The following is a 13,048-nucleotide window of genomic DNA, read 5'->3' on the forward strand; positions in this document are numbered from 1 at the left end:
ATAAAAGCTAAAAGGCAACGCTTGCAGGAAAAGGAAATAAAACAAAAGGGATGAAATGTGTGCGTGTAAACAAAGCCCTCGTAAGGGCCAGGAAGCCCAAATCTGCAGGGATGCAGGGAAGAGCTCAGGCTGTGGTGCAGCGGTGCTGGTGCTGGTGGTGAGGGCTGGCTTGGCCAAATGGTGACCGTGGGACACCAAAAGGAGGGTAACGTGACCAGTTGTCTTCTCTTCACACCTTTTCCCTCACAAACTGCCGAAACGAGGCATAAATTCAATCGGGACAACTTGCGTTGGGTTGATTACTTCTTCAGAGGTGGCTCGGTTGATGTTTTCTGGTGCTGCCACATTGGGACCAATCCTGAAACTGCAGATCTCTTGTCCTGACCCCATCTTTTCTTCATTTCCAGGTGCAAATTAGGTCAACATGAGCGGCCTTGGGGACAGCTCAACGGACCCTGCCAACCCCGACTCGCGGAAGAGGAAAGGCTCGCCCTGCGACACGGCCCAGAGGTACGTGTGCTGCTCCGGATCCATCCCCTGCCCCGGCTACTTTGTCATTCTGACAGCGTCATTTGGTCCCGTCTGCTCGAGCAGATGGAGCCGGGTTTCAGCCACTCGTAAACGTTCACACTTCCCACCAGAACTTCGCTTTGCTTTTATCAGTGGCTGCGGTGGAAGATGGAGCATGATGGAAATGCAGCTCCCCATCTGCTCCGCTTGTTGTTAGGTGGCAAATGATGATTAGAGGCTTGTTATCAAAGTTAATGTATTGATTTTATAAATCGAGAGCACTCGATCGAGTGGAGGAGCATCAAGAAAGCTTCCTCAGGGTAAATTTCGGGCAGATACTTCTGTAAAGGGCAGTAGTGAGGGCTGTGGATCAGCCCAAGCCTTCTGCCTCTTCATGCCAGCTTCCCAAGAAATACCTATTGTGTAATATTCAGAAACTTCGGTGGCAACCCTCGTGCTCCGTGGTGCAATTAGGAAACAGCTTCCTTCTGAAATACTTTCATTTGTCTGCTGATGCAGACTGCTTCAAAACTCAGCTCCGTGTGGAAACGCACCCTTTGCTAATGACTGAGCCTTCCCGTCCCAGCCTCGTTGCCAGCTGAGTTAACATTAACAAGTCCTAGATCCACACGAGTGAGAGCCAGGCTTTTGCTGGCTCTGTGAATCCTGTGCATCTTTTTTTCCATTGCAATATCATCTATTAGTGAGGATGAATTTACAGCGCTGCTGCTGCTGACTGTGCCTCTACAGCCTGTTTGCTCATCGTCACAGAATATTGATGTACTGAGCAAACTCTGGGCGTGTTTTCTGTCAGTTATAGCTCTACATGGCATGGGAGGCAATAAGTGCAAAGGCTACAGGGTTCCAATAGAATAAAGGAGAGAAATATTAAGTGCTTGTCTGAGGATTTCAGTTTATTGCAGTTTTTCATCGTCACATCTCTCCTCCGTAGGGTTTGCACACCTCACAAAGCCTCTGTAGCTCATGGCTTAGCTGTGCCATTAAAACAAGAAGTAATTGCAGAACACATTTTGATAGCCCTTGAGGTATCTGCCTTATTCCTAACAAATGCTGTAGCGATCACGTGAGCTATTTCCCATTTCTGGCTGAGTCACTGGAGTCGGTGCCTGTTTGAGTCAGAGCTCTGCAGCCCTCGCTGCTGGCTCCAGGCTGCTCTCAGGGCTGGTCCCCACCCCAGGATGAAGTCCCTGTGCCTCGAGTCCCCACAGCTCTGCCATGGGGAGCAAGGTGGGCTCACACACCCCTCCTGGAGGATCTGCTCTAGATACACGGGCACACACACCTGGCCTTGCTTTGTCTGGTTTGCCTTTGGGAAACGAGGCTCTTCTGTTTGCTTTTCACACCACTAAGCACCCCGAGAAGAGACATCAGAAAGTTTTCCAGATGTGCAGGGCGAGGAACAAACTGATTGTAGAGAAGCAGAGACTTTGGGGTGAAGGATTCTCCTTCCTCATCCAAGCACAATTCTTCACACGCACGAAGCACCTAAAAGTCTCCATAGAAGCTCGAAGCCACCAAGCAGCAAGCCGTAGAGCTGAAGCATGTGAGCAAGACGAAGAAGTCCTCTCCTGTGCTGTCTTTTGCTTTCTTTAGGAAAGGAAATCTCCCAGCTCGCAGTGGCACAGGGCAGGGACCTCGTCCTCCCGAAGTCCCGCAGACTGCCCACAGTCCCTTCATGACGTGGTCTGGAGCAAAGCGAACTTCAAACCTCCTTTGTTAAAATCAGGAAGGTTTAACTGTTGCTTTTGATGATAATTCGGAGTCATAAAGAACAGCCCACTGCTGTAATATTCTCATGATGCCTTTATGTAAGGAAAATTGGCCAATTCTCCCTCCTACAATTCGAAAGTTGCCACAGCAACAGCGACATTAAGGGTTTTCATGAAATGAGCTCACCCACAACAGAGGGATTTTTTTTTTATTATTATTTTTTTTTCCCCCTGCTATTTCTTTTCAGTTCGCAGGGCGAGCTAGGAATTAATTTGACCTTAACTAAAATACTCATCCGGCTCCTGCGAGGAGCATTTGCCTGCCCGTGGCTGGGTAGATCCTGAGTGCTCGGTGGTGTGACTCTGGCTCGGTGTGCCACTTCGCTTGGGCTTTGCAGTGGGTTCGCTCACTTCTCCTTCACTTCTGCCTCTCTGCTTAGGGATTCTTCTCCTGTTGGCACCTTGCCTCGCTTCTCTTTTTGGTAATATCCAAGAAAAAAAAAAAAAAAAAAAAAGCAAAAGCGCTACTGGCCTCTTTACAGCACGTTCGTGGTGGCAACGGGAGCAGCGCGTTCGGTAGGAGCGAGGAGGGGGCAAGGTGACACTTTTCGGGTAGACCCATCCCTTCCACATCCATCCCAGTCCCTGCCAAGCGCGTTAGGTCCCTCGAGGACGTGTGACGGGGTAGGGCTTGGTGCTTCCCACGTTGTAAATGGGTCGCTTTGCAAAGCTCGCCTTGCTCTGCAGTGCTGCCTGCGCTGACGCCCACGTCCAAGAGGCTGAGGTCGTGGTGGGGACCCACTGCTGGTGCACCGCTTGGGAATGCAGCCTGCCCCATGGCCCTGGAGCTGCCCAGGCTCCCTGAAAACCCTTGAAAGCCACAGGATTGGGAAGCAAAAGCTCCTGAGGTCACTGCAGGGGAGCTTCCAGGTGTCCCCCCCATGGAAAGTCTTCACCGTGGGCTCCACAAGGCTGGTGATCCGAGCAGAAATGCAGCTCGTGTCCTCCTCACCCTGCAGCTGGCTTTGCCTTGTGGATAATAATTATTTTCTTTTGTGGTTCTTCTGCTCTGCTGAGTGCCTTGAGTGCAAACCATTTCTCTTGCCCCCCTTGGCAGTCGTGCCAAGGGGAGGAAGAGGCCGAGGTGGTGTAGGATGGAGGCTCACCGTGGCCTGCAGTCTTCAGATATTTTCACCTGAGAACAACTTCAAGCAACAGCAAAATACCCGAGGGGCAGAGCCTGCCTGTTAGGCCTGGATATTGAGCTAATTAAATGGCTGGAATTAAGGAAGAATAAGGAAACTACCACGTAGGCTACTCAAGGAGCTCCTGGGAGGGGAGGGCTGGTGTTGTTCTCTCCGATTTTGGACAGCTGGGATTACCCAGGGTTATCAGGGGATTTTCAAGCTCCTGATGCCTTGCGCTCGCTACGCACCCCTGTTGGCAGATAAAACAAAGCAAACCTCTTTGCAAAGCCTCCAGCTGCTAGCAGAGCTTGTTTCAACCCATAGCACACATCAGAGCCCATCCGTGATGGGATCCAAATTCCCTCAGGAACCGGGCTTTTAGTTCATCTGGGGTAAATAGCGTTTTCTGGCAATGCTCCACGTCCCCCTCGTGGGGCAGAGGGGCTTTGGAGGACCTGCCTTGTCTTCTGGAAACTCTGCTCTGCCTTACGTGCAAAATCTCAGCCTCTTTGAGGCCAGAACCATCCCATCGTGCCACATGGTGCGTCGTGTCGGCATAACTTTCAGGCAGTAATTTCTAAGATAGCATCTTCCAGATAGCGTGTCCTGCGGAGCTTACAAGAAAGATTAGGTGGCTTATTGGAAAAAAAAATAAATAAATCAGATAAAAGGCATTGGTAGGTGGCATGGAGCTGGGGTTGGCATTTGGAGCTGTCCTCATTTCATCCCACAGTTGATACGGAGGAAGGTGCACTAGGGGAAATAGCTCAGTTTGTCTTCCAAATCTACACAGTTTGTTTTGGTGACCATGCTACTTTTAAACTCTATGGCAAAGGAATATGTTAGAGTGTCCGGGGTGGCTTTAATGCCAGCCACGTTCTAGCACGTGAATAATTTGTCCTCAATCCTCAGAATATAGAAATAGTGATGGGAGAGTGCTGGGGCACTGGCTTTGGGCTAAAAAAAAAAAAAAAGCGGTTTTCAGTGGGCAAAAAAAGTTATCTCATGAATATTTTTCATCTCGCCCTTGTCCCTGTGACACAGTCGCTGTGATTTTCACTTTGGTGATCTCCGGTGGATGTTGTTCGCCTCTAGGTGTGAATTTAGGATTCAACTTGGCGACAGCTGGAGGAAAAACGAGAGGCATTGTAGGCTTAAAACTAACTTGGAGAGAAAGGCAGAGGCCTGGATGTTACAGGTCTGCTGGGCTGGGACACACGTGTCTTCCTTGGCGTTAATTTTGAATATTTTTCTACATATGAAACCAGACAAAGGCCTGAATGAACTCCCCAGTGTGTTGGAGCTGTTTGGATTATAGCAAGGCCGTGACCGTGGCCAGCACTTGTATTTGTAGGTCCTTGCCTAGCATAGGTGTGGCTGGGCTGAGCAGCGGAGGGAAATCATTACCATGGCGTTTAATTTGTTTATTTTCTGTCACAGCAATGAGAAGCGGCGTCGGGAACAGGAGAACAAATATTTAGAGGAGCTGGCGGAGCTGCTGTCTGCAAACATCGGGGACATCGACACCCTGAGTGTCAAGCCAGACAAATGCAAGATCCTGAAGAAGACGGTTGACCAGATCCAGCAGATGAAGAGGTTGGAGCAAGGTAAGGCAGCAGCCTCCTGCCCTGGCTTGTCTGAAAGCTGGGGAGCCTTCACCCGGTGCGTTGTGGACCCTAAATTGAGCAAATAATCAGGACTTCCATTTTCAGTTTTCTTTTTCCTGCTTTTGTGAATGGGTTAAGATGAAAAGTGCTTTTTAGGGCCGCTGCTGAGCTCGTTGGAGGAGCCACCTTGGTGTCTGAAGGTGCTACTGACTGCAAAGTGGTGCCTGGCTCAGGGTTTGTGGTTTGTCCTGGGCTTATTCCGTAGATATCAATGAACAGAAGCACTTGGTAAGCTTTCAGGACTGGTCCTATTCAGTACTTACCAGCAATGCTGCCATTAGGGTGGGCAGAAAACCCGTTTTCTAGCTGGGGTAAGGTTTTTGACAGCTGGGTCTGCCACATACTGTGTAAGATTTCGTGGAGAACCATTTCCCCTTGTCAGATGTGTTTTCCTGCCAACAAAACAGATCAGAGGGGCACGAAGCCACCTAGCGCCGGTGAACGCGGGCACCGCGAACGGCAAACAGAGAGGAGATGCTTGAGAGGCCGTAAAAAGGTTAAAATTCACCCTGAGAGTCAACCTGCAGATTGAAATACGCAGGTCCAAAGGGCTCAAGCGACGCCCAGGAAAAGAGGCGAGGTGCGTTAAGGTGTGTGCGTGTCAGGGAGCAGGATTCAGCCCCGCAGCCTCAGCATCCCTCCCCGAGCCCATCCCCAGCCCTGCAGGGGCCGATGTCCTTTTTGCACAAGGTGAACACCACTCAGCTCGTCTCAGTGCTCAGAGAGCATCATCAGTCAACCAGGACCTGTGCCAAAGCTCCTGCTGCACGCCCCGAGCGTGATACCAGATGCTAAAGTTTTCCTAAACCCTGCAGCCGGGACCTGGGGGTGCCTGTTGAGGCCCTCACACACAATTTACGCGGTGGTGTAAGGTCCTCCTGCTTCGCTCTTAATTCAGGCACCGAGCTGCACTCCTACAAGGAGGAAGAGACGCTTTGCGAAGCGTTGGGCTCACATTCCTGCTAAAAACGTGGATTTCATTCACGTTGGGGCTGAGCTCTGACAGGAGTTTGGTGGTGGGCGAGCACGCCGAGCTCCTTGCTCGCTGCCACTTCACCGTTCACTAGTTTTCCTTGACGTTGCGCAGCGGGGCTGAACATTAACCAGGACAAGCACGACTTAAAAATCTCGTTCCTTGAGCTTTGCTCCGTATTGCGGCCTTATCTAGCGCTGCACCAAATCACCCAAGAAGAGAAACTTCACCCGGATTTGTTCTTTGCCATTTATTGCAGGAGTGGTTTTTTTCGTCAGGAGGTAGGAGAAATCTGGCTAAATGTCAGGATATTTGTCCCGTGCTCAAAGGCAATTTTGTGTCCTCGTAGCTGTGCTGGCTGTTGGACGTTGTGTTTCCTGCCCGTGCCCTTCCTCTTCCCCCTCTCTGTTTCCCAGCACACAACTAATCAATATTTGCCAGCTATCCAGGTTGATTTTTTCTTCCTAAAGCGTTGTAAAAGTGTCTTGCAGCGCTGTTCCTTGCCGTGCTGTGTTGGGAAACCCACCTGTGGGCGTTATTTCACACCCAGGAAAGGAGCCTGAGGGTTTGGGGTTGCGAGGACGTGACATGGAGCTCTGCAGCCGTCCCAGCACGTGATGAGAAGCAGCCAAAAAGCAGCAAAAACCCACCGGCACCGGGGAGGATGGCACCCAACCTTGTAGCAGAGCAGCAGAGGGGCTTTAAATGAAAAAAAAAACAGGCAATATTATTATTAATTATTATTAATCTCATTTGGAAAAGAAATTTGTGAGATGTGGAGCCGGCTGGGTGTCAGCAGGGAGGTGGCAGCGCCGGGGGAGCGGGGATGAGGCCGGGGCCGGCCAGCAGCAGCTCGCACGCGTGCGCCGAGCCCGTGCTCCCATCCCCCTGCCTGCCGGGCTGCTATTTAAAGTATGAAGCAAATGCTTTTAGAAAAAAGATTCCTAGGTTTGGCCCCCTTCCAATGTTAGTAATGTACAGTTGGCAGAACAAGCAGTTTGCGGCTGTGGCAGCAACCTGAAATCCTTCTGCCAAGACGGCAATAAACGCCGCGGAGGAAGGGGCCAGGCAGTTAATTTTTCAGCGTTCATCTGTCCTGCAAAAGTTTCTCGGGGTTGAGGTTTTTTTTTTTGGGGGGATCCTGAAGGGTGGCAGAGCCTTGGTGGGGCACAGCACCGGGTCACCGCTTCGCGTCCAGATTTGCAGGGTGCCGAGCACGTGGGTGCCAAGGTTATTTTCCTCCAGAGCAAGGTGCTGCTTCAAACCCTGCCGGGCAGAGACCAAATCCCTCAGTTGCCACTTTTCTTAACGAAGAAAACCCCTTTTAAAAATGACGGGCACAAATAGGGCATCTTGGTGGCTACAGAAATGAGCAGGGATACTGGAAATGCCGCTCCGGTGTGTGGACTGCCACTTGTTTTGTTTCTTTTCTGTAAAATGGCAAAATTTGTGTTGTCTGCATACAAGCACTGTGGAGTTTGGGGTCCAGGCAGAGGTTTGGGTGTGAGCAGCCTCATGAAATGAGGTTCTGGTGGAGATGGGTGAGCAACAGGCTCTGTGGTGCTCCCGAGGAGGCTGCTGCCCTGCTTCCCGGAGCTCTTTTCCTCTCTCCAAGCCCCATTTCCATGGTGTTTCCCACCTGCAAGCACTCGCTGAGTGCCCTCCTGTCCTCCCTTTACCCTGGTGCTGCATGCAGAGGCAGCTGATGCCGTGTTCCTGGCCTGGCACCATGCCTGAAGGTTTTCCTTCCCAAATTTCCTCCGCTGGCCCCATACCAGTAAGGGTTCCTGAGCCCTTGGGGTCACCTGTGCCCCAAGGAAAGGCAGAGCTTTGGCATCCAGCACCTCTGCAATGGCAGGCTGTGCAGCACAGCAGCTCTGGGAAGGTTTCTCCTTATTCCCCAGAAGAATTTTGGCTGAAATGCCCGGTTTTGGCAGCACCCAACCTTTGGGTTACGGACGGGGCGTCTGGCATGCGGAGGTGTGACGGAGACGGGGGACGCGAGCCCCACACACCATCAGAGGGGCGATGTCTCCTCCCTCGTAGCCCCACCGACCTTGGAGTTGTCCTTCTTACCACGAAGCCACCACGTCTTTTCCCCCAAAGCCCTCCGCATCGCCAAGGTCCTTAATTTCCTTCCAAAGCGGGCGGCGTTAAGTGCAGCGCCGCAACAGGATAAATCAACCTGGCAGCGAGCTTTGCATTACGCCGCCTCCGCAACCCGACGAGCTGCCGAGGGCTGCCCTTGAAACACCTCGGCGTGGTCCCAGCTCAGCCCCCGCGGGCGTCCCAGGGCCTCCTTCCCTCGTCCTTCCTGCGCTCGGCAGCTCCCGCAGGGCTGCAGGATGTTCGCTGGCTGCCCGAAGCGCCGCGCCGAGCCGAGCCAGCGGCGACCTGGCCGAGGAGCAGCTCCCATCCCCGCCAGGACACCTGAGGGGGGCTGCGTATGACTCGCTGGTCCTGCGAGCTCCAAAAAAAGCCCAGCAGGTTTGTTCTGCTCTTGCCAGAAGGATGGATTTGTTCCTGGGATTCATACAACTCCGTCTGACGGAGGCACCCGGCGTTGCTGCGCGGCGCAGAGCTGCTCGTGGCAGCGAGGGAGCCGCAGGAGTGACCCCTGACCCGCCGAGATGCTAAATTTGTATCTGTCGGGGCACAAGGGGGGGGAAAAAAATCACATCTCTAATTGCTGCAGTTTCATTCCCTAACAACGTTAGAGAATATTGACCTGATTTCAGGACGTTTTGAAAGGGCGGAGGGTTAAGAACGAGCTTCCTTTTCCGCGCCTGGCTGCGTTAGCCTGCGAAGATGACCCTCAATTTGTAAGTCAAATTACTTTGGGCAAGGAGGGGCGGAAGGCTGTGTCTGGAGCCTTTGGTTTAATGATTTTCAGGGGTTCAGCGTTTTTCTCTCTCTTCTCAGCCTGCTCAACCCCACCAGGATTTGTTCTTCCATTTCTTTTAAGCGTCCCCTTCCAGGCCGTGGTGGATGCGCGTCCTCCTGACAGCTTCCAAGTAGCTTTTCCCCAAAACGTGGCCATACCCAAAGACACTGGGAAGCACCAAACCCCAAAAGAAGACGATCCTTAATTTATGGACACCCCCTATTTGTAAGGCAACCGACTCGGGGAAGTCATTTTCCTTTTGGGTAAATACACTGGGTTAATTAAGCGAAGTATATGGAATAATTATTGACTTTGGCTGCTCCGTTGCATACGATCATTGGGCTGTCAGTGGCTTGCCTTTAATTAAGTTTCCCTGCTGTCTTGTCATATGCTGAGATTCTGAGTCTTTGGCCCTGGATTTATTTTATTATATCCACGTACAGCTTCTGGCACGGAGAGGTCCTGTGTCCTCAGGCAACATATAGAAGCCTCTGCGGTACGAATGCCGAGTTTCTTTCGGCGTTTGGAAATGCCACCATATGGCGAGCTCCGAAAAGAAAACAACAACAAAAAAAAAAGCTTCGTTTTTTGTATTTAGTGGTCAGAAAAGGACGGGCTGGTGGCCTGCAACGAGGCTTCCCCCCCAGCCCGTGATGGCTGCGGGGCGTTTTGTGGGGCGGAGAGGAGCACACCCCGTCCTCGGGCGCTGAGTCCAGAGCCCCTTCTTGTCCCAGCGGCGCTGCTGGCAGCCGAGTGATGTGGTAGGGTATTAAAGCTCGTAAAATTGCTCCCATCAAACCACAAAGCAAGTCATTTTCTGCAGTGTGTGCAAGCAAGTCGCAGAGCCGGGGCCCTTGGTGAGCTTTACCCCAGAGCAGAGGAACCCGGCGCGGAGCACTTCAAGGCTTCCTGCTGGGTTTTCTGCCCAGGTCCAGGCTCCCCCCGACTTCTGTGGCCGTGGTGCTGGAGGTTGTGCTCTACCTGGACTCAATTTTAGTAGCTATGAGGAAATATCTAACCCAGGTCCGTGTTACTGAGTCTGCAAGAGGGGCTGGACGTCCCCAGTGCAGGCGCAGAAGGTACCTTGGGGATCTTCCCCCTCCCTCCTGCCCCCTGGCAGTTCCCTGCTTGGTTTTGCCACGACAAGGAATTAAAAATCGTGATGCATTTATTCTCTTCAGGATCCTCTAAATTGTCTGCGTGCCCTTCTTTCACCGACTCCCATCTGAATTCATCTTTCTCCCCGTGATTGGAATGGGAGGCAGCACTTCCAGCGTCTGATTGAGCTGCTCAGGTCCTTGGAGCACCGGCACTGCTGCCTCGGAGCCAGCGAGAAAAAGAACCTCGTGCAGAACGTGCTCGGTGCCTTTTTTTAGTGCTTTTAACCCAGGAGTAGGACACATTCATCCTGGGGCAGGGACGTGTCTTAACTTCCTCCAGTTTTGCTCCCTGGTCTTTGTTCTTGCTAATTCCTGCTGGTGAGTTCCCGGTTTTCAGCAGAGTTTTATTATTTCTCTCCAAATGTGTATTCTAGCCTGTTACATTTTTTAATTCTCTTTCATTTTGGTCCTTCCCTTTCCCAGTGCTGTAACCCAGCGTCCTCTTGGAGAAGCCGAACGTTTTGTCTGGGCTCTGGCAGTCTCTCTGTCAGCCTGGAAGCATCTCCTTCTCCACAAAGCTTGTTTCCATCTCATTTGGTGTCGTATAAGATCACAAGGCCCGATAATGTTGTTATTCGACAAATGGGCAGAACGCTGATAAAACCCGTGGGAGGGCAGGATCTGGGGCTTCTCACTCGAGCTTTTCATGGTTTCCATTTGGTTTAGGAAGATTAAAGAATTCCTGCTGGGTTATTAACTCGGTGGCTGGGGCTGAAAGCTGGCAGCCCGTTGCTGGCAGAGTGCGTTTCTGGGCGCTGAGGCCGAAGCTGCAGCAGGATTTGGGCTGGAAGGGACCCCGGGAGGTCTCTGGGATCAGCACAGGCTGCTCACGGGGCTTTACTGAGTTGGGTTCTGGAAGCCCCCAAGGATGGAGAGCGTGCAATTGCTTCTCCAGCACTCAGCTGGAAAAGTTTTCCTCTTATTCCATCTGAACACTTCGCTCGTACCCATTGCTTCTCCTCTCCCCTGCTGCTCTGCTAGCCAGGAAGGAAGGAGACCGGATTTTTGGTTGGGAAAAAAAAAAAACAAACACAAAATTAGCATTTCTTTTAAGAAAAAGTTGCATCAGGAGGACACACATCTCCACCCACCTGATGACGAGGTGATGTTAAAGCTGGTCGTGGTGCCCAGGGTGGCCACGTGGAAGGAGCAGGGTGAAGACAGGAGCTGGAGCTGCTCTGCCGAGTGCAGGTTGCCATCAGGAAGGACTCAGGATGTACCAAAGGCGAAGAGGAGAAGTCAAAATGTGAAGTTCAAGGGCAAGGTGGTCCTGTCTGCAGAAAAGACCAACGGTGTAAGGCTGGGAGGAGGCACAGTGTGGCAGAAACCAATGCAGGAGGACAGGAGTTAGCCAAATGGGAGGTTTTTATGTGCTGACTTGACACCGAGGTCTTTCAGTAGACCCAAAAAAGTCTTGCATGCAGTGGAAGAGCAGCATTTGTGTAGTCAGATAGGGGATTTAAACCATTTTATGTGGAAAACCATGAAACTGAAGGCTGGGGAAATAGCCCGAGCTGAAAGCATCGCAGATCTAAGGCCGGCGATGTGTCGTGCACAAAAAGTTTAGCCCTAACCCTTGAGGTTTTGCTGAAGAACAAAAGCCAGGCTGGCATCTGAGGAGGGAAGGTCTTCTGGAAACGGGGTAAATGAAAACCGCTCAAAGGGGTTTTCATTAATTAATTAATTAAAACCACATGAAGGTTTGTGTCAAAGCTCGAATCAGGTTGCAGTCCCTTTGGGCTACGGCTGTCAGCCTGGTTCCGGAGGCGCCGCTCTCAACGCATCGACTTTCTCAGCATTACCCCGATTCTGTTTGCTTTAAAGGAGCTCAGAAATCAGGAGCTTTGCCTTTATCTTCGAGTGGTGTTTTGCAGACCCTGGCTTCATCCCCAGGGTCCAAGAGGAGCTCCTTGGCCGGCGGTGTTGGGTTCTTGCAGGTGCTGGGGAGAAAACCTTTATTATTCCCCAAATGCGGTGGTTGCGTTAGCCCTACAGGAGCTGCTTCTTCCCAAAGCACTCCAGGAGCCTCGTGCTGCTAGGAGCATCTCTCACCGCTTCCATCCCAGCTCGGAGGCCAAGTTTTCACCATATATTAGAGAAGGAAAACCAAGCAAACCCCGGAGGCCAGATTAGACCCTGGCGGGGAGGAGGAATTCCTCCTTGGCTTCGGTAGGTGCCCGCTGCAAGCCCAACGGGGGAGGCTGATCCAAAGCAAACAGAGCTCAGACACATCCAGGCCTTTTAACCATTAAATTCCATCCTTGGGGGAATTCTTTTGTGCTAATGAAGAGCCCACTGCTAATTGCTGGGAGTGGTAGGGGGGGTTGGTGTTGTGTTCCTGGTGCTCTCCGTCCAATTTGAGCATCGCCACCGAGCTTCCCTCCGTGCCTGATTAGAAACCACCTGCTCGTTTTCGGTGGAAATGAGTTTCTGATCATTTCTCTGCCCGCGTTGCCCTTTAATTTAGCTTCTTCTTCCTCCTGGTTGGTAATTACCGCTCTTCCCTAATGTATTGGCAAGAAGTTGTCGTGCTCGTTCCCTACCTTCGCTCGACTAGTCCAAACAAACCCAGCTCTCCTGGGCTCTTCGTGTCACAGAGTTGTGCCTTGCCTTTAATCAGCCCGGGAAGTCTTTTCTGCACTTCTTCCAATTTAGCTTCATTTATCTTGATTTAATTAGACCAGATGTCACCGTTTCTATTAGCAGACCTCACCGATAGCACGAGGTTGCTGCTGGTACCACCCCACGACCGTTGTCATCTCCTGTCACCTCCACTGAGCCGACAAAACCTCGGGTGCCAGAGGAACGCCGCTGGCCACCTCTCCTTGTCCTGAGGAACCCCTTTGTTCCCAAAATCGAGGTTGGTGGAGTTTCTGGGGAGCCTGTGCCACACCTGGATGCCACCCGATGTCTTCGTGGACGTGGAAGGAGGCACAA

General features: G+C 51.8%; 1 protein-coding gene across 4 annotated transcripts in view; it reads left to right on the plus strand.

Annotated features, from left to right (window-relative positions):
- The window catches only part of NCOA1 (nuclear receptor coactivator 1), a 150,749-nt gene that overhangs the window by 94,204 nt on the left and 43,497 nt on the right, over nt 1-13,048 (plus strand). For all 4 annotated transcript variants that reach the window (XM_084513956.1, XM_084513957.1, XM_084513958.1 and 1 more), the window contains exons 3-4: nt 408-510; nt 4,868-5,034. In XM_084513956.1, the coding sequence (XP_084370082.1) occupies nt 425-510; nt 4,868-5,034 (253 nt within the window). In that variant the 5' untranslated portion in view covers nt 408-424. The remainder of the gene's footprint in view (nt 1-407; nt 511-4,867; nt 5,035-13,048) is intronic.

This window comes from Aythya ferina (assembly GCF_964211825.1).
Source record: "Aythya ferina genome assembly, chromosome: 3".
NCBI lineage: Eukaryota > Metazoa > Chordata > Aves > Anseriformes > Anatidae > Aythya > Aythya ferina.